Below are 25,326 nucleotides of genomic sequence, written 5' to 3'. Positions count from 1 at the left end.
GAATCCCAAACATAAATTTTTGGCGATATTTTCAAAAAAAATTTATTTAATTTGCGTTCAGGTATGTTTCTTAATGATAATGTTCATGACTAAATCAGCACACGCAAACATCCAATCGACTATTGAAGATACTGTAATTGAGAGTGTGGATAATGGATAATGTGGATAACTGCGCCTGGAATGACTGTTGGGTGGATCGAGTAGCTTAACAGTCATTCTTGCCGGTCCCAAGCCCGGATAAAGGAGGAGGGTTAAGCGGAAGGCCAACAACCTGCCCTTGTAAAAAACAGCCTGTTATGAAAACTGCAAATGTGCCTCGGAATCGAACAGATACATAAGGAAAACGATAATCGCAATGGACAAGGACTTTGAATGTTGGAACGTGGAACGTTCTAAGTTGGTACTGGACGGGAGCATCTATACACGCAATAAAACAGAAAAAGTAGGAATGGACATTACGGCAATACAAGAACCTAGGTGGCTGGACACTGGAAACATAAAAATAGACAAGGCGGTCATTTTCTACAGTGGAAACCAGACAGGAAAACCCGAATTCGGCACAGGTTTCTTGGTCCGAGAATAATACCTAAACAGTGTTATAAGTTTTACGCCCATTAGTGAGAGACTGTGTTATATTAGACTGAAAGGAAAATGGTACAACATATTAAAGATGAATTCTATGAACAACTCTAAAGAACGCTTGAGAAAATCCCCAAACAAGACATGCAGATAATATATGGGGACTTCAATAGGATAGGGGATAATGGACAAAGGCTCGTAGAGCTAGTATCGGCTAACAATATGCTTATAAAGTCTACTATGTTCCAACATAAAAACATCCATAAACAGACTTGGGTTTCTAATGGCAACTTCACGCGGAACCAAATTGACCACGTAATTATCGATGCTAGACATGGAAATAATGTGCTAGATGTAAGAAGCCTTGGGGGAATAGATGGAGATACAGACCATTACTTAGTAAGGCAGTAAGGGCAAAAATCAGGTTGAGAATATCTTCACAGAAACCTAAAATGAACGAAGCTTTGGGACAGTGGAACATCGAGAAAATGCAAAATGAGGAAATCGAAAAAGTACGAACAGGAAATCAAACAGCATCTAATACAGTAGACCAGAGCAATGATGTCGAAAGGCTGTGGCAACAAATGGAAAATTCAATTACGGAGTCGGCAAAACTAATAATAGGGAAAATCAGGAAGAGAACAAGGAAATGGTTTGATAGAGAATGCAAAGAAAAACTACAAGATAGAGAGAAAAAGCGAAACATTATGCTTCAACAAGAAACAACAGAAAGTAAAGAAAATTATGCAACTTCACGCCGAGAAACAAAAAAATTAATCAAAAAGAAAAAAGGAAATACGAACAACAGCAATATAAAGAAATGGAAAGGAATATATAACAGTCAAATAGTCGAGCATTTTACAAATCAGTGTCAAACGAAAAGAGAGGTTTCAGACCTAGATGCGTGTCTGTACTCAGAAAAAATGCTGAATTAATAATCAACGAAGACGAACTTCTCCAAACATGGCAAGACTATTTTAACAATTTACTAAACATACATCAAGAGGAAGAACATGGAGAAGATATATATCTTGGAGTGGACCTACCGGTAGAAGACCCAAACATAGACGAAACATTGCACGCAATTAACAAAATAAAGAACGCAAAAGCTCCAGGCTCCGATAACATACCGTCCGAGTTACTTAAGTACGGAGGAGAAACTTTACGTACCCAAATACACAAACTAATAACACTTATATGGAAAGAAGAGAAAATACCAACAAAATCGCACGAAAGTGTAATAATCCCCATCCATAAAAAAGGGACAAAACCAAGTGATCTAATTATAGAGGCATCTCCTTACTTAATACGGTGGCGGCGTATAAAATCTTATCGAACATCCCATTAAGTAGGCTAACACCATTTGTAGAAAATTTCATAGGGGAATACCAAGCCGGCTTCAGAAAAAAAATAGATCGACCATAGACCAGATTTTTACTCTAAGACAGCTTCTTGAAAAAGGATGGGAATTTAATAGAACTATCCATAATCTCTTCATAGATTTCCGACAAGCGTACGTTAGCATTAAAAGGGATCAGATGTGGAATGCAATGGCAGAACTTTCAGTTCCAAAAACTTATCCAGCTTGTTAAGATATGCGTAAACGGTTGTAGATCCAGAGTACGGATAGGTAACACTCTCAGAATCGTTCGAAATAAGCAGTGGCCTGAAACAAGGAGATGCGCTGTCACCTCTCCTTTTTAATATAATCCTGGAGAAAGTAGTAAGAACAGCACAAGGGGAGGCTTACTTTAAAATCTTAGAGGAATCCCATTTTATTGCAAATTTTGATTCCTTACGTAAAAATAAGTAACTTTGATGGCGCTATAATCGGGAAACACGATTTTTGAAAATTTGCACCCCCTCACCCACCCCCAATAATCTAATTCCTATATTTTGTCTTAATTATTTTTCTTGATTTTATAATCATTTCATATTATTTTTCAAATGGGTCTAATCGTTTATCAATGTTTACAGCATATAAAAATACAGGGTGTCCCCGAAAATAGTACGTTCCTTTAAGGTATGGATATAATACACAATGTAGAACAAAAAAGTCCTATAACATTTTTTGTAAAGTTAACCGTTTCCAAAAAAAATTACATTGTTCTTCATATAAGCGAACTTTTATTTTCATAAAATTAAAAAATTTGGCATCACTGTACAAGAACTGTTAGTGATTTAGGTTATTGACACCAGAAAAATGTAGGTCAGACAGGTACAACTGCAAAATAATTATACCACCCCATATTTTAAAATAACAAAACAAGAATTTGTTTGTTTGTTTAGGATGAAGACAGGGTTTAATGTAAATACTAAAGGCTAATGCTGCAACTATTTTTGAATTGTGATTGTCTATGTTTAGATTTTTGTATACATAGTTGTCAGATTTCAATTTGCACACCAAAATGTATTTTGGTTTTTTGGCCAAACAGTTGAATTTAGAAAAAAATGTTATAAGACTTTTTTGCTCTACATGGTACCTTCTACCTATACCTTTAAGGAACGCACTATTTTCGGAGACACCCTGTATATTTTTTTGAAGTTATACTTCTTTACGCGCGATATGAGGGTGAATTTTTATATGTTAAAACCTACGATCCCGGCGCATGCGCATTATAACTTTGTTCTGATTGGATGTTCAAATGACATGTCAAAAATTATCCAATATGGCAGCTGTGGTTTGGACGGTTGACGGTTTGGTTATGTATGGTTGTTGCGTTTTAAAATTTGTGGGAAGAGAAACAACAAAGGTTAGTTAATAGTTATACTGCCTTTTTAAATAGTTTTCATATTATATTTTTGAAGTTATACTTCAAAATGTTTTAATTTATGTATGTATCAGTCCAGAAAAGGCGTGGAAAGAATATATTAGTGTTTTTAAATATATTTTTCTACAAACGTGTTAAAAATGCAATTTTTAGGACTCCATAGGAGCGTTAAAAATGCTACTTTAAGGCACTAGTGCTTTAAAATTTTTAAGGCACTGCAGTTAAAAGTGAATTGTCAAATTGTGAAACGTCAAAATATTTATATTTCATTTATTAACATTAATATTAATAATACAACTTGCGCAATTTGAAAAAGGTGGTTTAAAAAGTTTTTTATTATAATTTTGTGTCTTTGGATTTGTCTTCCTTGGGCGTAAAATAATAAAACATCTATTTTTATATTTCACTTGTCACCGTGATGTATAATTATGTATATCTGAAAGGTAAGTAGCATGCGGCTTGATGGCCTTGTTGGTAGAGCATTGGACCAGAGATCAAAAAATCGCGAGATTGCGGGTTCAAATCCCGGACGATTCATATTTTTTTTCTTTTTTTTTTTTAATATTTGGCATTGTTAAGTTTTGGTTCACTTTTGGTAATTATTGTTAATTTTTTGTATTGTAACTGTTAAGTAGGTATATTTATTTCGTTGAAATTATATTATAATAGAAGTATAACTTCTTACGAGCGTACAAAGTACACACACATTCTTTTTTTATAATCAAAATGTATTCCTTTTTTATATTCCTTAACTATAATAAAAAAATAAGCCAAAACTGTTGGGGTACATTTGCTCCCCACTCGGTATTTAATGTAAGTTTTTGATAATGGGTTGATGAAGGTTAACAGTGCGTGGTAAGTATTTACGAAGGCCCTATGAAAAATAAAAATAAGACACACTTTAGGAAAATGGACCGGAATTCACCTTAATGTGTAAACCGTTTATACTACTGTTAAGATATTTTTGAAAATGATAAAAGAACGTTTAGAAACATTATATACCCTCTTGAGATTAATTGAGTACGTCTCTGATGGAAAGAATTCCACATGGTCACGGACTCCGTAGAATGGCATCCACCACAATATTACGATAAAAAGTGAAATTCGTTTTGATTCCAAATGACTTTAAAAATAGCTTACCGTTAAATACACAGCGTCGATGGCGTCCCTCAATGCCGTAAGGACGTTTTGTTTTTTCTCTTTGAATTTTTCCAAGATCGCCGGAATGCAGAATCCGGCGTACGTCGAGAATTTCTTTTTTAAGCCGCTGGCAAGCCCTGCGATACATCGACCCGCCGTGGCCACGCATACTACGTTACTGTCCTTTTGGACTACCTGAAAAAATGCATTTTTTAATAAATCGTTATAAATGCCATTCACTGAATACACAAAAAATACATAATTATTTAATGTATGTATGTACTACAAAAAATAAAAGCTTACTGGAACGTAAACAAATATCATCACATGAGTAAATTTTCATTATTTCGAAGTATATTAGAGTTAATCAATGATTGACTAGTTTTGATGGGAAATAAGCCACAATTTTACTAAAAAATGATTTTATTAACGTTTCGACGCCCAAATCGGGTGCCGTTGTCAAAATACAAAAAATATTAATATTATTAATATTTTTCTTAATATTAATATTAACATTACTATTTTTTGTATTTTGACAACGACACCTGATTTGGGCGTCGAAACGTTAATAAAATAATTTTTTTAGTAAAATTGTGGCGTATTTCCCATCAAAACTAGTTAATTGCAAAAATTCCACAAGAAAATAGCTTCAGAACAACATTAATCAATGATAAAAAGCTTCAGTTTTGACTTATTTACCGATACAAAATAGCAAATTGCTTTGTGTCTGAAAACACAAAATAGTCAAGGATCCAGTAGTTAAATTTTGTGAAGAAGGTACTTATAGTCTAAGATACGATATAAGGTCGATTTGCACCGATCTTTTTAATGGATAAAAATTATTGGATATATAATTTAGCGTGTTAACAATTACAAAAAACAAGGTTTGCCCGATCTAATCTTGTTTTAACTATAATTAATTAATAATTAAAAAATGACATTTTTTATACATTAAAAAAATTTCCACACGGGCAGGTATTATTTCAGATTTTTTAGGTCATTCTAAACAAAAAAGGTCTTTTGTAATTTTCTCTCAAGTTGATCGTTTTCTAGTTATAAATAATTTAAAACTGAAAAAAGAACGAAAAATGACTATTTTCAAGGCTTAAAAACATAAGTATAAAATATCATCTTTGAAATTACGAAGTACCTAAATTCAAGTTCAAACCATATTCTATCAGTTCTTGATAAGTCTTTTGGACTTACTTCATTCTGAAACATTGGTTTTTAGTTGTTAATGCCCGTCTCCCCATAAGAAACCTTCCTCATTAACAATAAAAAAAATAGGTTTTAGTTAGAATAAAACATGGCTAAAATTCTTATCAAGACCTGATAGAAAAAGGTTTGAACTTGAATTTATGTACTTATGATTACAAAAATGATATTTTTTACTTGTGTTTTTGAGCCTTGAAAATTATCATCTTTCGTTCTTTTTTCAGTTTTAAATTGTTTATAACTCGAAAACGATCAACTTTAGAGAAAAATTACAAAAGACCTTTTTTGTTTAGAATGATCCAAAAAATCTGAAATAACAACTGCCCGGGCCGAATTTTTTTTAATTCATAAAGAAAATGTCATTTTTTAAATTCATAAATTAAATGTTATTTTTTAATTATTAATTAATTATAGTTAGAACAAGATTAGATCGGACAACCCTTGTTTTTTGTAATTGTTAACATGGTAAATTTCATATTCAATAATTTTTATCCAAACAGATCGGTGCAAATCGACCTTATATCGGATCCTCTACTATTAATCTTCTAGAGTCGGCAATCATCATCATCATAGATATTCTGACTTCGGCTGCTCTGAAAAGTTTATTTGATGTACATTCGTACTATTCACTCAGGTTGCGCAGCCATGATGTTCTACGTCTCCCGATGCTTATTTTTCCATGAATCTTTCCCTGCATAATCAGTTGGGGCAAGTTGTATATCTCTCTCTCTCCACATTTGGTTGTATGTATTTAAGATTTCTATTCCTTTATTCATCCTTCTCAGAACCTCATTGTTTGTGACGTGTTCTGTCCACGTAATTTTCAGAATGTTTCTATACAGTCAAAACTCGAATGATTCCAGTTTTTTCAGAATACCGCATTCAAGGTACAAGCTTCATTCCATAAAACAAAGTCGAGAAAACTTTAACCAACCTAACTCTTAGCTCCATCTTCAAATCTCTTGTGTATAGCACTCTTCTCATTTTGTTAAAATTTTTTGTAGCCTTTTCTATTCTAACAATAAAACACTGAAAACGTTTGTTTTCTATACTTCCACAAAATTTATTACAACTAAGTGACTACAGCTGTTTCGGCAGAGTGCCTTTCTCAAGTGATATAGTTTACAATGTGTTTGCCTTTTTAAGTCTTCAACTGAAGAGGTTGAGGAGTGGGGAGCTGTTTGTCTCGAGTTGGTCATTCAGAATTATACCTGTATTTTTCAGTTTATTAATTTCCATAGATTCTAAAAAAGATAGCTTAAGGCCTTTATTTTGAATATGCAGAATTTGAAACTCTTCATTGAAAGAATGATTATGATCTAGAAGGTGAAGTGCGTATGTGAAGTGTCTGTTTTTCTATTGTTGAATGCCCTTTTGTGTTCTGCTATCCGTTTGTCAAAAGTTCTGCCAGTTTGACCGATGTACGTTTTCGGACAGTCACCACACGTTATTTTGTACACACCACTCTGTAGTTGCTTTCTCTTTCGGCTTTTATTGTTCTTAATATATTTGCTTAAGTTGTTGTTAGTTCTGAAAGCTGGTGTTATTCCTTTCTTTTTTATGTATCTGGCTATTTTTGTTGTTATCTTGCCAGTATATGTGATAGAGCAGAAGGTACTGGGTTCTTTCTGTGGTGGTGGATAGACTAATTTCAGGGCTTTCTTATGGAGTTTTTGGTTTAAAATTTTATAAATTGTTTGTTCGTTATAGCCATTGTTTACTGCTACTTGTTTAATGATGTTCAGTTCTATCTCGAAGTTATTGGTTGACATGGGAATTCCTGTCAGTCTAAGTATCATGCTATGGTAGGCTGCTAATTTGTGTTCTGTAGGATGGGATGATGAATTATGCATAGTTGTGTCAGTATGGGTAGGTTTATGATATACGGAGAACTCATGTTTGTTGTGTAGTCTGGTAATTGTTACATCTAAAAAGTTTATGGACTTATTCTGTTCTGTTTCTATTGTAAACTCAATATTACTATGAAGTGAATTAATGTATGATAGAAATTGGTCAAGTTGCCTGTTAGTTCCTGTAAAGCATAGTAGTATATCATCCACGTATCTCCACCAATATAAGAACTGTTTAAATACGGGATGTTTAGAAATTGTTGTTTCAAGCTGGTTCATAAATATATCTGATAGCAATGGGATTAGAGGATTACCCATAATAAGTCCTGCACTGTTGTTTGTGTATATTTGATTATTGAATTCAAAATAGTCTTGATTTATGTAAATTTCAAGAAGGTGTAAAATTTCAGTTGCAATGATTTGCTTTTCTATTCTGTTTTTGATTTCCTGCAAGTAATCATTTGTGGAGTTGATCATTGTTCCAAGATGTGCATATTGGTCTACTCGTTCGACATTGGTTCCGTTTATGAGAAGATTCTAGTTATTTATTTTTCTCGTAGCAAGAATAGTGGAATATAAACCACAAATCGTGGTTTTATACACTTATAAGTAAATATTCGAAAGTCAACGACGATCACCAGTGATTAGTATTCGTTTTAAGAAACTAAAAAAAATATCCAAAACATTTATATTCTAACAAAATCAAAATGCACGTTACGAGTTTAAAAACCATATAAACATGCTGACTTTTGTTGAGAATGCCAATTTTGGGATCCCAAAAACAAGCAAAAAAGTTTGCCACTTCCACCCCAGGTTTCTACCGAAAATCCCTCCTCTTATGGGGGAGGGGAGCATCGATTTTACCAAGAATCTGTACGCTCTAGAAAAAAATGTTTCAAACAAGAAATGTAGCTGAGATAATTACTCCTAAAAAATTGATTTTGTGCGCGTAACTGACATTAAAAATCGCCGGTCGCTTCAAGCGTTGTTTCTGAGAGAACGGTTCATTTTACATAAAAAGTGCTAATAAACATTTTTGTTCAAATTTATCTTACATTTACATTTCTTGTTTGAAATATTCTTTTACTTTTACGGGTACAGATTCTTGGTAAATCAATGTGTTCCAACCCCCCCCCTAGATGGGGGATTTTAGGGGGAGCCCCGGGGTAGGAGAGGCAAACTTTTTTGTATCTTTTGTGGGGTCCCAATTGGTATTCACAGCAAAATTCAGCTTGTTCGTATGATTTTTAGAGGTCAAATCTCCGACGATTGGATTATAATGTGACATTATTTATAGGTCGCTCACAACCTGGCCTATTTCGTTACGGAAGCTTCTGTCGTCAAACTGTTTGACCCTCTCTGCAGGCGAGACAAATAGAAACTTGTTTTTGTTACAACCGGCGCTTCTAGAAGGCCATCGATAAACCTTTTTATTGTTCTTTAAATAATATTTACCTTTCGATTTTTCTGGAAATCGGTAGACTAATTGTACATAACTATATAAATAGACATTTTTGGAATTAGAAGTTTAGTTGTGAATTTGAAACCGTCGGTGTACTTTGATATGTAACGGGCGCGGTATAATTTTTTGAATTTGTAATTAGATAAATTAGTAGATTTGGTGTAATAAATAAATTAGATATCGTAGTTTGTAAAATAAAAGATATAAATTCAGTGTTTTTCAGGTGTTTAGAAGTATGTTATTAAAAATAAATAAAGTCAACTAAAACTAAACATTAGTGCCTAAAAGATCATAAAAAAGTCAGTTTTGTAACAATAATCTAAGAATCTCGGATAACTTTTTTAGCGCGAGGTTAAATAGAAAACACAATAGTACTCTCCTATTTTGGGATTTTGGGGATTATTTCAGTACAATTTTTGTAGTGTATACTTTGTCAAAGACAAATCATATTACTGACCAGTCGGGCATTATAACAATATATGCCTTTTAAGCCCCAAAAGAAATTGTTTTACATACATGTACCTATACGAGAAAAAGTTTTTGTTTCTTAGATATTTTTGTTTTGATTATTTATAAATCGATACAAAAGCAGAACCATATCTCGAAAATGTCAAATTAATACTTGAATAAAATTATATTCATTAAAGAAGGATAAGATATATTTTTATTTTAGGTGACAACATCGACTAGTTTGAGTCAATGACCAAATTAATTACTAACATGATTATTAATAGAATAGCTGATTTTATTTCGGGTTTTTATAGATATGTAATACAATGCGAATTAAATAAATTTAATATAATCATGATGCATCTTAATAGTTGATATTTTTTTAATAAACATATTAAAAATGGAAATATTTGGATAAATACTTAATAATATTATAAATTAATTTAGGGAATAGTTAAAATGTAATAAACCAATTCTCGGATATTCTTGTAAAATCTCATTAGAAAAAGTTCTCTATATGTTATAGTCAAAGCCCAAATTTCAGGCACTCCTAGGTTTGACTAGGCAATCCTCAGGTCTGACTGACGATCTTAGTTAAAGCTCGAAATAAATTACAGTTTCGGCCTTTGACTAGTCAAAACTAGCGGAGACTAAGTTGGTCAGGCCAAGGTCGAAATTTAATTTTATGAAATCGGGGTTTGACTGGTCAAACCCCAATCAGCTATTAAAATGTCATTTGTTAGATTAGGTTTAATAAAACGTCATTTTTTAATTTTAATGTTTATTATTTTTATATTATCGTAATTAAAATAAAAAAAATAGTGTTTATTTCACATGTTGAGGCATTGTGGCATTTAGAGTTGCATAATACGTTAGACTTTTTACACTTTAGAAGAGCATTTAATTGCAGTAGCATTTTATAAAGCCTTCTCCTCCAAATTTAAAATATTTTGTACTAATTTCTTTAAGAGACAGCCTAACGTCTGGAACATCTTCGAAATTAAGAAAATTCTCTTATCTGATTTCTTGAAAAAAGAAGATTTATTGTTCCGTATTTCGTACCAACTCTATATAAACCGTCAATTGTTTTAGCTTTTATGATACCCAAAATATTTCGAGCATCTCCTTTGGCTATATCAAAGCTGGGGATAGGTATTGTTACACAGACAGAAAAGATTAAAATAAATATAGGAAAGGCGATTGAAGGTCTTCATGACCAGGGTAATGCTATGAAACAATTAAGTGAAAAAAAATTTCCTCCAATTTCGACCGGAAAAACTGTAACAATACCTATCCACATATTTGATAGAGCCAAAGATGCTCGAAATATTTTGAGTATCACACAAGATAAAACAATTGACGGTTTGTATAGAGTTGGTACGAAATACGGAACAATAAACAAACTTGTTTCAGGAAATCAAATAAGAGAATGCAAGGAGAATTTTCTTAACCCTTAAAAGACTATGGTTGCCATATGGCAACCATTGTAAGCAGTGATCTAAATAATTTTTTCAGTAGGTTTCTCTATTAAAAAGCAGATGGCGCATGCTGTTCTGAATAGTAAAACAAGTATATTTTAACGTAGTACTGAAAGTTCAGTCTCAAGTTAGTGTTTCTTTGTTTAACATCGTTGTGTATATATCCGATTTTTGTTGGTGCAAGAAAATGGACATCAGATTTGTGTAAGTAACTTTTTAATACCTAATATAAATTATTTTTTGTTTAGTATACGATTTTATTTATAAGAATATACTAGATTTTAAAAATGTTGCATTAGTTTGCCTTTTTCTTTTAGTGTGTAATTATTTTACGGCGGGAAAAACTGAAATTGTCTTATGGCAACCAGAGTCTCTATCAGTACCTATTATTGAATGTTTTTATTTTATTTTAGAAGAGGCTTTGCTCTTGAAGAGGCGTTACAAATGGCGAACGTCCGCGGACGATTTAGATGTGGAGGGAATCTACATTGAACCACCAGACACAAATGAATTGACCGATGAAGATTCTGCTGATGAGGATAATGTATGGCACCATTATGGTGGTATGATAGATAATTTACCAGCAAGCCAATTATGAGCTCCAGCCGAGTTTCAGGTTCGCAATTCGAACGAAAAGGATTTTGCAATGGAGAAAATAGACGCTACCAAGGTATATTTTGTATTTTTACGAAAAATATAGATGATAAAGTTTTATTTATTTTAGGTAAACTGGAACAAAGAGGGAGATTTGGAAGCAACTGCTAGGCCATTTCCAGCATCCAGCTGCGAAGGATACAGTAACTGCACGCCCTTTGAACTTTTCGAAAAAAATTTTGATGACGAATTAATCGAACTATTGGTTACAGAATCTACGAGGTATGCACATTTTAAAAATCTAGCAGATCCCCAAATACGATCAACGACATGAAATGTTTTATAATAATTTTTATCATAACTGGATATACCGAATTACCTGGCAAAAATACTACTGGGACATGGAATATGACATGATGTTAGGTATGATAATCTTAGCCATTTTCTGGTATCTACTCCGGAAAATAAAAAAAAGAAATGTGCAAATAAAAGGTGCAAGTCTATAATGAGAACGATGTGCTCTAAATGTAACGTTGGCTTATGCCTAACGTGCAATGTGCAATTTCACACTAAACAAGTTATAGTTTTTATTGTTATTCATAGTTTTTATTGTTATTCATAGTTATAGTAATTTTTTATGTTTATTATAATATAGGTAGTAGGAAGGACTACGGTTTCCATATGGCAATCTTCTTTTTTTATAAAAAATACTTAAATTGTTTATTTTTTTTTATTATAATTTTAATATTTGTTCAAAATAAAACATAAATCACGAACTTTTTTTCAGTTTTTTAATAAAAACAAAAGTCCGTCCTTTAAGGGTTAATTTCGAAGATGTTCCAGACGTTAGGCTGTCTCTTAAAGAAATTGGTACAAAATATTTTAAATTTGAAGGAGAAGGCTTTATAAAATGCTACTGCAATCAAATGCTCTTCAAAAGTGTAAAAAGTCTAACGTATTGTGCAACTCTAAATGCCACAATGCCTCAACATGTGAGAATAAACACTATTTTTTTAATTTTAATTACGATAATATAAAAATAATAAACATTAAAATTAAAAAATGACATTTTATTAAACCTAATCTAACAAATTACGACATTTTAATAGCTGATCGAGGTTTGACTAGTCAAACCCCGATTTCATAAAATTAAATTTCGACCTTTGCCTGACCAACTTATGATATGATATAGTCTCTCCTAGGTTTGACTAGTCAAATGCCGAAACTGTAATTTATTTCGGGCTTTGACTAAGATCGTCAGTCAGACCTGAGGATTGCCTAGTCAAACCTAGGAGTGCCTGAAATTCGGGCTTTGACTATAACATATATATAAATAAATTCTGTATACAGCAAGGAGTAACACAAGGAGACCGTATCTTCAAAGCTATTCACCATGCTTTGGCATATACTTATAAGAAGGCAGATCTAAACGAGTATGGTAAAATCCGTTCGCTCAACTAGGATGCATTTTGATAGATTCAGAGTTACTCTGGGCTAATTAGCAAAATTCATGGAAAAGTTATTTACCAGCAATTTTATTGCTGGAATCGAATTATAAGATCCTATATATTAATAATATAGGTATGCAAAGTCCGCAGATAGTGTGCTACTTTTTTTATAAACAAAATGGCGCCGACAAATCGTATTTTTTTCAATTATTGCTCTATAACTCCGAAGATTTTAACTTTACAACAAAAATACCCAAATAAAAATTCACCGCAATTAAATTCTGCATAGAGATATGTTTTTCACGATTTGCTCCGACGAAAATTTTCCTCGGAAAATGCGGGTTTTCCTAACAAAAACTATAATTTTCAAATAAAGTTTTAGGTAAGTAATTATTAATCAATAATTAAATAACTTAGTGACATCAAAGATTTCTTGGTATAGATTGTAATTCCAGAAGCCGGTGAAAATTAAACGAATATTTTAGCAACAATTCAATTGGTAATTAACAATTTACGATCGCAATAATAACCAAAATAATCATGATACATTGATCAAACTTATAAAGATTATAAAGATGAGATGCTTGTTTAATATTTTATCGACAAAATATAAATTTTTCTTTTTTTTGCATAATCTTTAAATTTTGAAAAAAAAATAGTTATAATACGTTGGTCTAATTAGTAAAGTACAAAGAAAGGTTATTTACCAGCAATTTTATTGCTTTAATCGAATTATAAGATCCTATATATTATTAATATAGGTATGCAAAGTCCACAGATAGTGTGCTACTTTTTTTATAAACAAAATGACGCCGACAAATCGTATTTTTTTCAATTATTGCTCTATAACTCCGAAGATTTTAACTTTACACCAAAAATACTCAAATAATAATTCACCCCAATTAAATTCTACATAGAGGCATGTTTTTTCCGATTTGCTCCGAAGAAAATTTTCCTCGGAAAATGAGGGTTTTCCCAACAAAATCTCGAATTTTCAAATAAATTTTTTGGGCCAGTAATTATTTATCAATAATTATATAGCTTGGTGAAATAAAAGCTTTCTTGGTATAGATTATAAATTCAGAAGCCGGTTAAAATGAAACGAATATTTTAGCAACAATTCAATTGTTAATGAACAATTTACAGTCGCAATAACAACCAAAATAATCATGAGACATTGATCAAACTTAGAAAGGTTATAAAGGTGTGATGCCTACTTAATATTTTGTCGACACAATATAAATTTTTCAATTTTTTGCATAATATTTAAATGTTTAAAAAAAATTGTTATAAACAAATTAACATTTCTTAGAAATTGTTTATTATATTCTAATTTTAAAAAATACTTTAAATGCGCATTTCATAGGTCTTGAAAATGAATGCTTTAAAAAAATTTTCCAACCATTTGCAATAAATTTAGGAAACAGCAAAATAAATATACGATATCTCCATTGTTTATAATTTGTTTTAATTGTTTCAAAGCTTAAAAGTGAGTCTATGGTACAATCTAATTACTCACAAAGAATGTCAAAAATTAGTGCAATGGTTATATTTTAATCAAAGATTAAAAATACTTTCTTTTGTAATTTTTAGCGCGAAAGTAGGCTTGATACAGAGCCGGTGATAAAATGTTCACTCGAAGCGGCTGACACGCTTAAACTCGCGCGAGATGTGTATGTGGGCGGGTAGCTACGGTACTGTATTATTCTACTTTCGCGCGTGTAAATTACAAAAAAATATATTTATAATCTTTAATTAAAATATAACCATTAAGCTGATAATCGATATTGTTTTATAAATAATTAGCTTGTACTTTAAACTCACTTCTACGCTTTGAAAGAATTAAAAAAAATTATTAACACCGTAGTAATCGTATGTTTACTTTGCTGTTTCATAACTTTTTTGCAAATGGTTGCAAAAAAGTTTTAAAGCATTCATTTTCAAGATATTTGAAATGCGCATTTTAACTATTTTTTAAAATTATAATATAATAAAAACTTTCTGAGAAACGTTAATTTGTTTATACCTATTTTTTTTTAACATTTAAAGATTATGCAAAAAAATAAAAAATTTATATTTTGTCGACAAAATGTTAAAGAGGCATCTCACCTTTATAAGATTTCAAAGTTTGATCAGTGTATCATAATTATTTTGGTTATTATTGCGACCGTAAATTATTAATTAACAATTGAATTGTTGCTAAAACATTTGTTTAATTTTCACCAGCTTCTGGAACTATAATCTAAACCAAGAAGGCTTTTAAGTCACCAAATTATTTAATTATTGGTAAATAATTACTTATCTAAAACTTTATTTGAAAATTAAAGATTTTGTTGGGAAAACCCGCATTTTCCGAGGAAAATTTTCGTCGGAACAGATCGGGAAAAACACGTCTCTATGCAGAATTTAATCACGGTGAATTTTTATCTGAGTGTTTTTGTTGTAAAGTTAAAATCTTCGGAGTTCTAGAGCAATAATTGAAAAAAACACGATTTTCGGGCGCCATTTTGTTTATAAAAAAAGTAGCACACTATCTGAGGACTTTGCATACCTATATTATTAATATATAGGATCTTATAATTCGATTCCAGCAATAAAATTGCTGGTAAATAACTTTTCCCAAAAATGGCCTATTCTCCGATAATCAGCCCAGACTAAGTACAAAACATAAAACAAGGGGTAGGATAGGAACAAAAATTCCTTCCTCGCACTACACACACCCAAACTTATATGGAATCACCATGTATTTCAATGCAATATTTATTTATTTTGAAAAAACTTGTTATTGTTGCGAAGAATAAAGATTTTTATTGAAATTAAACAAATCGATAAGACAATCAGATAGTACAGCTCGGTACGGTATAGGTTATTTGCTTGAGTTGCAAATTGAACGAAAATAAATAAACTAACTTTTGCGTCCAAAAACGAAAATATGCCTCATGTGGGGTTATAGAACTTACAACGGGGAAAGATTATTGGTCTTGTGGAGCAAGTAATGTTTATACATTAGCTGTAGAGCTAGACGTAACACAGGGCGTTCTGTCCAAAACCTATGCTAGGTAACAGGAACTAGGAAAGCTTAAAAATAAAGCAAGGGAAAGTCACCAAAAAGTAATAACGGCTCGCCACGATCGTTTAATTGTCCAATCAGCTGGAAAACACCCAACCATTTCTCACCTCCAGCTCAAAAGGCAGTTTTTGGAAGCTACAGGTGTAACTTTTTCAGTTGAAACGATAAGAAGAGTTCGTGCCAAGAAGTATACAGCAGAAGACAGTTACGAGTTCCCGAGTTATCCAGGCAGCACAAGATTGGTCGCATAAATTGGTGTCTTCACCACCAAAACTGGAACATTGGGAATTGATAAAATGTGCTATTTTCAGAAAAAGTCAGGATTGGTGTAAAATCAGATGACCCACGAAATCGTGTAGTACTTAGAGGTCGAAGAAGACAAGCAAGAACGAAAACTGTCAGATCTGTTCACAAATATACAAGGGGAAGTATAATGTTCTGGAGAGGAATTGCGATCCGTAAAAAATCAAATTTAACTGCTCACAGGTATGTTTATAACTAGTAGTTAGGCTTTGGAGAGATGCAACAGGAGAAAATTTAATTTTAATGCATGATAATGGACCTCCACATACCATTAGAGTGACTAGAGACATCATTGAAGAAGAGGGCATCCCTTGTTTGGAGTGGACTGCTTGGTCACTCTAACTTAACCCTATAGAGTATTTGTGGGACATGCTTAAAAGAAAAATTAGAGCTCACCTGGATAATCCACAAAACACTGCACGACTAGTATAAGCTGCTTTTGAAGAATGGAACAACCTACCATAACAAAATGTTGAAATTTGATTAGGAGCGTGCCCACACAAACTGAAGCTTGCGTAGGACTAGAGGTGATAACACTAACAATTTAAACATTAATAATAACACTAGTTTACAACCAATTTGCGACTGGAATGCAATATGCCGTTTTTTGTTAATTTTTGCTCTCTGAATATGATTATGATGATAAAAAGTTCCTAACACGTAAGATTTTTGAGTTATGATTTTTTCAAAAAAAAAATGAGTTACGATTTTTGAGTAATGAATATTTTACTAAAATTTTTTTTAAAATAGTCATTTGTAATATATCGGGGAGTGATGTTATCAAATTAACATTTTTTCTAAAAATTGTGCATAATTTGACAACACTGGGATACCTAATGTCTACGAATAGCACTTTAACATTTAAATAAAGAATAAACCAAAAGTAATCCTTAATCAGTAAACCTACCCATTTAAACTTATATAGTCCTAAACGGTTTTAACGACTGTTACTTCTGCATGACAAAAGTGTCAGTGTTTTCAAGGAAAAGCAAGCATAAAATTGAATATCAAGATATTATCTTAGCAATAAAGCCGGTTTTCCATGGAGAAGATTTACCAGTTCCAGGACCCTCGGCAAATTGGGAGGAAGATTTGGAAATGTATGGCGATAAAAGTAAACCCGATGATGTATCAGAAAAGAATCATTCTTATTTTCACGAAAGCGACGAAAAGCACCTTATTGCATCCAACAAGCCGAATTACATGATTTAGTTCGTGACCTTCACTTGTCCAAAGGACATGCCTAACTCTAGGTTCTAGATTACAATAATGGATTTTTTTTAAATGGAATTTACTAGCCAGTAAAACTTATAATATGTATTTAGGAACCGTAACCAGGAGCTTTCCTAGTTTTTTACTATGCAGGATAAAATGTGTGTTCGTGTTAATCCACATAGTGTTATGGGAAAATTGGGATATGCACAAAATTGTGTACAAAAGACTTACTATAATTTTTGTTTCTAGTTCTGAACTTATGTGTATATAGTATAAAAGAATTTTTATAATAAACAGCAATATTTGATGCATTCTATAACTCAAAATCTAACATTTCACCTGACAAGACAATGTACGCGTGGATCCCTGCGCAGAAATGCACGGTAACTTAAGAAGAAGATAACTCAAAATCTATACGTGGTGGAAAATTTTAGTGTTTGAATTCGCATTCAGAGCGCTTTAAACTCCACGGTACAGCCATTTTAACATCTGTCGCAAAATTTTTTTGTTTATTTGTTGACTAGTGTAATTAAACATTATTCGATTTACATTGAAATTTTTTATTCTATTGACATTAAAACAACTAGTTTTAATTTGTTTGTTAAATACTTTATTGTTTTATTTAATTGTTACGTATTTGTTATTAAATTGCTTTAAAATAAATTATGTTTGACTTCGTGTGTATTGGGTCCACTTCTTTATGTACTGTACACATCCGATTTACCAACCTCTCCACAAACCACCATTGGAACTTTCGCTGATGACACAGCAATATTTGCAACTGAAGAGGATCCAAGAGCTGCAGTATTAAAACTTCAAGAACACCTAGACCAAATTGGACAGTGGTTAAAGAAATGGAAGATAAAAGCTAACGAAACTAAGTCAACACATATAACTTTCACACTAAGGACAGACCAATGCCCAAATATTAGCCTTAATCAAGTCAACATACCACAACAGAACATCGTCAAATACCTGGGGCTTCATCTTGATTCTAAATTAAACTGGAAACAACACATTTTAAAGAAGAAGAAACAAATTGAGTTGAGAGTGAAAGAAATAAATTGGCTTATAGGTAGAAAATCTCGACTCTCAATTGAGAACAAACTGCTGATTTATAAAACAGTCATCAAACCTATATGGACGTACGGTATAGAACTATGGAGTTGTGCCAGCAAATCAAACACAAAAATTATCCAAAGAACTCAATCAAAAATTCTACGCACCATCGCAAATGCCCCGTGGTACATTTCCAACCAAACCCTTCATACAGACCTAAACATCCCGTTAGTCAGCACAGTAATTCAAGAAAGAGCCAACAATCACGAGAAATTGGAAGACCACCCCAACCAATTAATATTACCATTACTGCAGCCACTAAACAACAGAAGATTGCGAAGATTATGGCCCATAGATCTTCGCTGAAACTGAGGTGAAACCGCTGGGTGATGTACCTCATAACGCCATTTTAGTGTACAATAATACATTGATATATGTTATTGTACTTGTTATCAAATTAGCTTATAGAATATGTAATTCTGATTGCTAATAAATGCTTACAAAAAAAAAAAAAAAAACTTCGTGTGTTCGTTTTTTTAAATTCGCACGAAATAATAAAAAATATCAGATGATTCCATATAAGTTTGGGTGTGTGTGTATTAACAGCTCTTATATAAACTTACTCTTTCATTAAAAAAAAAAAGAATTATTGGAAATAGTTTGAGTGTAGGTATACTCATCATTCAATCCTTGCTTATCCACTGCTGGACATAGATCTCTCTCATAATTTTCCATCTATCTCGATCTTGCTCCTCTTGCATCCAATTCCTATGACAACGTTTTAGATCATCAGTCCAACGTGTTGGTGGACGACCTCTCTTCGATAGTGTAGCAGTGTATTATTCTCAGAAAATACACTACTACTTATGCAACCAAACTTACCGAGACGCCGAGAACAAGACTGTCACTTTTGACGTTTTTGAAAAAGGCGAGAGGTCTTTCAGTTTTGATGGTGGAAGTTTTTGGTCAATTTTTATAGAAAAATAAGTAAATGTCGTACAGTGGATGATCTGGATCATTTAGAAATAGTATTCTGGTTATTGAGTGGAGTAGAGTATTGGTTGGTATTGATTTTTGTTTAAAGACAAGCAAATCTTTGTTGGAGGTTGTGCAAAGGATGGATCAGTCTACACTGTAAGCCCTATGTTTTGTCACTTTGTCAGCTACCGTACCGTGGAGGCTTTTAGTAGCAGTATGTTTGCCTGAACATATTATTTATTTGTAGAGTGGTTAAGTAAAGTGCCATATCTCAGGTAACAATTTTGACTTGACTTTATCTCAAAAATACTTTGGTGGTTATACGCGATTTTTTTAGACTGAGCGTTTCATAGATATTGCTAAATTTTATCAGTTAAAGTGGGTGGACTGTTTCAATAAGTACAGAACAAAAACCTTTTATTTTGGTGCTAGATTCGTATAAAAAAATGATAACGTCTGTGTATTTAGTTTATGTTTAATTTATATCATTAATAATATCTATAATTTATTGAGCTCAGCATCTCAGGTACTTACCTACATAAAACCTAAAGTGCCGACATTTTTTTGTTCAGTTTTTATAGTTTTTAATTCGCTCTTTAATAAATTTAATTTGGGTTACATAGTAGTATAAATAAGCGTTCTCTCTACAAATAGTACCTTTAGGTTTTACAAGTTAATTTTTTTATATATTTAACGGGTTTGTGTTTTCTATCTTGTTTGACTGTTTTATGTTTAGTTTTTTTTTTCTCTTTGCTACATTATTGTTAAGACTTTTTTATAAAATAAATTTCGAATAATTGTCATTTTTTTTTACGATTGTCATTTTTTTACGATTGTCATTTTTTTATTATCTTTATTTTTTTATTTTTTATTTAATCCACCTACATTTCAGATAATTTTACAGAGTAATTTGGCTATCAGTTAGTTCCTGTTCAATTGTATCCACAAGGTATGGTAAGGTAAGATAAAATCCTACGCAGGTAGGTTGGCGTCCAACTTTTCGTTTTCTTCTTCGTTTTCTTTCCAATTTTCTTTAATTTTTTTTGTTATCTACCGACCCCGACCCCTCCGAATACTGTAAAGAGCAACGGTGCACTTATTCATATATGTCGGGGACCTTCAGGCTGTAGCTATTTTATAGGCACCTAAGGTTGCCGCAATAGGGATCATCTCTTGGTCTCCATTCCAGTGTCTGCTTTGTCCATCTATTATATGTCATTCGAGCCACGTGACCTGCCCAGTTCCATTTCAGTGTTTCAGTGCCAATAATTTGAGATGAAAAGATGACATCGTCCTTATAGCTGATCATATGCATGATTCAAGAATAATGTTGGAAAAATTATATCACGCTTATAGACCCCCCGGAGGGAGTGTAGTGGTCGACGTGATGTCGTGTATTGTCCGTCTCCAAAGATCTCTGCCTCTGGCCATTTCTTTTAACTCATGTATAGGTCTTTTGCATATTCCTGTAATTTAATCGATCCATCTTGTTGGGGATCTTCCTCGTGATCTTCGGCCTTCCAACTTTCCTTTTATAATGAGTCTTTCCATATTTTCTGTGTTTGCTCTCATAACATGTCCAAAGTATTTTAATTGTTGGAGATTGGAGCTGACTTTACTGGCGAGTCGTTGGCTAACTTTTAGCTCTCTTAAAATTGAATTATTTGTTCTATGGTCGGTCCAAGGAATTCGTAGCATTCGTCTCCAACAAAACATTTCAGTGGCGTCTATCTTTCTTCTTTCCGATTTTCTCAGGATCCAAGATTCACATCCGTAGGTCAGTATTGGGAATATTAAGCAGTTGATTAACGTAAGAAGACGCAAATAATGACTAATATGGAGCTAAATCAGAATATTACTGTTCATGAAAGCGATATTGAGCCACATCGTAAGAGTATGTAGCAAATTAAATTCGGTTGGGCAGAGATAACCAGACATGTGAGCTCCCATGTCACATAGGATTAGCCTGGACAGCGTTTGGTAAATTAAACTATGTATTTAAATCGCATCTACCCATTTACGAAAAATATTTGACCAGTGTGTGTTACTTGTAGGTACTCAGTTATGGAACGGAAACATTTAGGGCCGGTTGTTCGAACGCTAATAAAAACTGATCATTATCAAATATTTAATTACAATTATATTTGATTAAGCGTACTTCTGACAGATGTCGCATTTTGAGGTTATGTTGACTGATTTATTTTATTATTTTGGTTTTAATTTAAAATAAAACATAATTAAACTCTTTCTGATGTTAATTTCTTGTTTTTACTTACAAATCAATAATAATAATAAGCAATTTTTAATAATTTAAGAGCTGCGGCTATATTTTAATTACTGTTTTACCTACAATCAATAACTGATTAGTGTTTTACATGTATTTTTCATGTCGCGATTTGATTCCCATCAAGAAAATTGATTACAATAAATAATTGATTATAATCAACTTCTTGATTAGCGTTCGAACAACCGGCCCTAACACTCACAAAAAAGATAGTGAAAAAGATTCGCGTGACTAGAGCTCTATGGAGAGCCATATGTTGGGTGTCTTTGTGAAAGACCGAATCCCAAACGAAGAAATACGTCGTAGAAAAAAAAAACACCAGACGTTATTAAAAAAATTGCGAAGCTAAAATGGAATTGGGCAGGGTATGTCGCTAGCTAGATTATCAGAAAACCGGTGGACAAAACGTATTATCGAGTGGAGGCCTAGACAAGAAGCATTACGGAGCAGAGGAAGCCCACTGTAGTTGATATAAATGGTTATTTGAATTACTATGGTCCAATTCAAACAATTAGGCGTGCACGTCATAGATTTAATGACATCATAACTTAATGGTACAAACTTGACGGCAAACAAATTCAACAAATCTTTCCTCAATATTGTTTTTTTAGCTACTGTCAAGTTGAGCAGGAAAGCGCTGTTGCCAAATAAAAAACATATATTTATTTACCACATCAGCTACCGGCTATAATGTTTCTCTTTGTCTTTAAGAGTGTGAAACAAAGATAACTATCTGCACTATAAATTGATGTCAACCTGTGTGTGTGTGTGTGAGAGAGAGAAAAAAAAATGGCTTGGATGCGGGTCCGTTAGCCATAGATTTTTATTTGATTTTTACCTCAATTTATTAGTTTTGTTATATTTATACCTATTTCACTTAAATGACTATATTTGTTTCTCTTAAGTAGTTAATGAGTAACTTAAATATTTCCATTTTATGACAACTTATTAGATATTCTATACTAATTGGAAAATGAACTTGTGTTTGTCGTAAATTGTAATATAATTGATTTATATATCTCTCGTTAATTTTGCATTCAAAGAAAATATGGTTCAAATCTCTAATCGAAACATTATCACAAAAACATACTGATGAATTAACTATTCCTAATTTGTGCAGATGTGCCTCATATTTTCCGTGTCGAGTTTTTAATCTGACGATAGTAGAAATATCTTGCTTTGGCAGGTTATACTTAAATATGTATTCAGGTGGCGGAGGAAGTTCTTGATGTAAAGAAAAATATAAATTTTTTGATATGCTTGAAATATTTTTCCATTGTTTTCTCCATATTTTATTTATTTTAGCTTTGACGTCATTTATTGCATCTGTCGATAAGATCTGAGTTAGGCTAAGGCTCCACGGGCGAGAAATTCACGCTAGCAGTAGCCGTAAAACGAACTTAAGGTTCCACGGAACGGAATAGGAATAGCCGAACTGAACCGACTACGCACAAGTCCTGTAGTCGGTACAGTTCGGCTATTCCTATTCCGTTCTGCGGAACCTTAAGTTCGTTTTGCGGCTACTGCTAGCGTCAATTTCCAGCCCGTGGAGCCGTAGCCTTAGAATCTCACCATTTTTTTATTGCTTCTTTGGCCAACTCATCCACTTTCTCATTACCCAGTATATCGGCATGCCCTTTTGCCCATATAAATACTACTTTCATTATGTCAACCTCATGTTTTCCTATAAGTTATGTAAGATTTTGGTTTATAGATGTGAAGTTAGTTAAAATATAAACTGTTCTATGAAAGTGTCCAACACACTAATTCTGTTACTTTGGTTTCTCTCTTTGATTTTGATTGAAATTGTTGGATATTTTAATTGAATTGTATTAAAACAATAATATATCTGCATTTCGTCTTTCCCGATTATAATTTGAAAACAATATTTTGGCATTATATTTAACCTCCAACAGATGTCAGGTATTCCAATCTCACCAAATGTAATAATGACGTTATATAAACTCGTCATTAACTCTAGCCAATGAAATGCTCGCTGTAATAAAAAAAGTCTGATTATTCCCTATACATTTTTTCAAATTTAGAATATGGCAACAAGGGGAAAATTACATTCAACCCTTGTTTGACTTTTCCTTTATAAGGAACTTAGAAGAAAATGATTATACCAGATACCAAAATGTACAGATGACGTATACAGTGGACTCTCTCTATAACGAACACGGATATTACGAGGTTTCGCTTATAACGAGGTACGCTAGATGACCCATGAAATTCCTATTGAACTATAACACCTCTATAACCAGGCATAATTGGTTATAAAGAGGAAAAATGAAATAAAGAATACTTTTTTTGCCTGTTTTTAGCGAAGTAATGGCTATAAATAAATACTCCAACTGATTATATATAGAAATTCCCAACATCTGTGTTTCAAGGCCAGTGGTGTAATAGACACCACCTGCAATAAACTCCTTTCTGTTTATCTATCGACCGATATTGAATACATATTGAAGGAAAGTTACAATATACGATGGTAAATTTACGATGGTACGAAGTTTCATTGTTTAGGTCGACCATCGACACCTAATAAACTACGTAAGAGGCATCAAAATATTTCAATATTATTGTTGTCTGATATAACGAGATCCGCTTATAACGAGGTAATTAGTCCGCCATTTCAGTTTTCGTAGAGGGAGTCTACTGTATCACATCATCAAAATAAAATACACGAAGTCGTTGTCTCTAATTTTTGGGATTAAATAATAATATCTTGTAATTGCATTTTTTAATTCAGTTATTAATTGCGTCTGGTTTTTTGATTGACACACAATAGTAACGGTATCAATTTTCGGCAACATTTATATTGTGAATTATTATTTGGTTCAATAGGTCGATTGATTTTCCACGACCTTCATTAAGTATTCTTTGACTTATTTATTGTGTACATAAAACAAGTTATGAGTCTTATAAACTACCCAACCGCATAATTGTCCCTAATTTTAGTATTATTTGTTTACTATTCAGTGCTCGTGGTCAAGTACAAACCTAATATGAGGTAATATATGACACTGACACAACAGGAATATTTTTAAAGGTTCTCGAAATATTTTTTATACGTTATTAAATACTTAAAGGGACAATTTAACCATTTAAATGTAACCAGGATATATAAAACAGTGATTAGACCGGTGCGCGGTGGTTATAGGCTAGCGGCAGGCACCCCCAAAATGACCAGGTACTGACCACGGAGAGGTGAATGGCCAATTTTAGACATATTGTATGTTTTTAACGGTGCTGAAAACGAAAATGAGATTTATTTTGAATTTCGTGTGGGGGAACATTGTCAAAATCGCAATTTTACCCTAAAAATAAAAAAAACACTAACACTTGCATGGCGCTCATTATTATTACTTAAAAATAACAGCTCAGTAATAAAATAATGACAAAAATTTCTTCAGGATCTTGTAGGGGA

General features: G+C 32.5%; 1 protein-coding gene across 3 annotated transcripts in view; it reads right to left on the bottom strand.

The window, feature by feature from the left end:
• LOC114326570 (protein mini spindles) overlaps positions 1–25,326 on the bottom strand; it is a 141,078-nt gene that overhangs the window by 86,230 nt on the left and 29,522 nt on the right. For all 3 annotated transcript variants that reach the window (XM_028274965.2, XM_028274967.2, XM_028274966.2), the window contains exon 6: positions 4,491–4,685. In XM_028274965.2, the coding sequence (XP_028130766.2) occupies positions 4,491–4,685 (195 nt within the window). The remainder of the gene's footprint in view (positions 1–4,490; positions 4,686–25,326) is intronic.

This window comes from Diabrotica virgifera, chromosome 3 (genome assembly GCF_917563875.1).
Source record: "Diabrotica virgifera virgifera chromosome 3, PGI_DIABVI_V3a".
In the NCBI taxonomy this organism is placed as follows: domain Eukaryota; kingdom Metazoa; phylum Arthropoda; class Insecta; order Coleoptera; family Chrysomelidae; genus Diabrotica; species Diabrotica virgifera.
The sequence above is the reverse complement of the archived record's forward strand: the minus strand, read 5'-3'. Positions and strand labels throughout refer to the sequence as shown.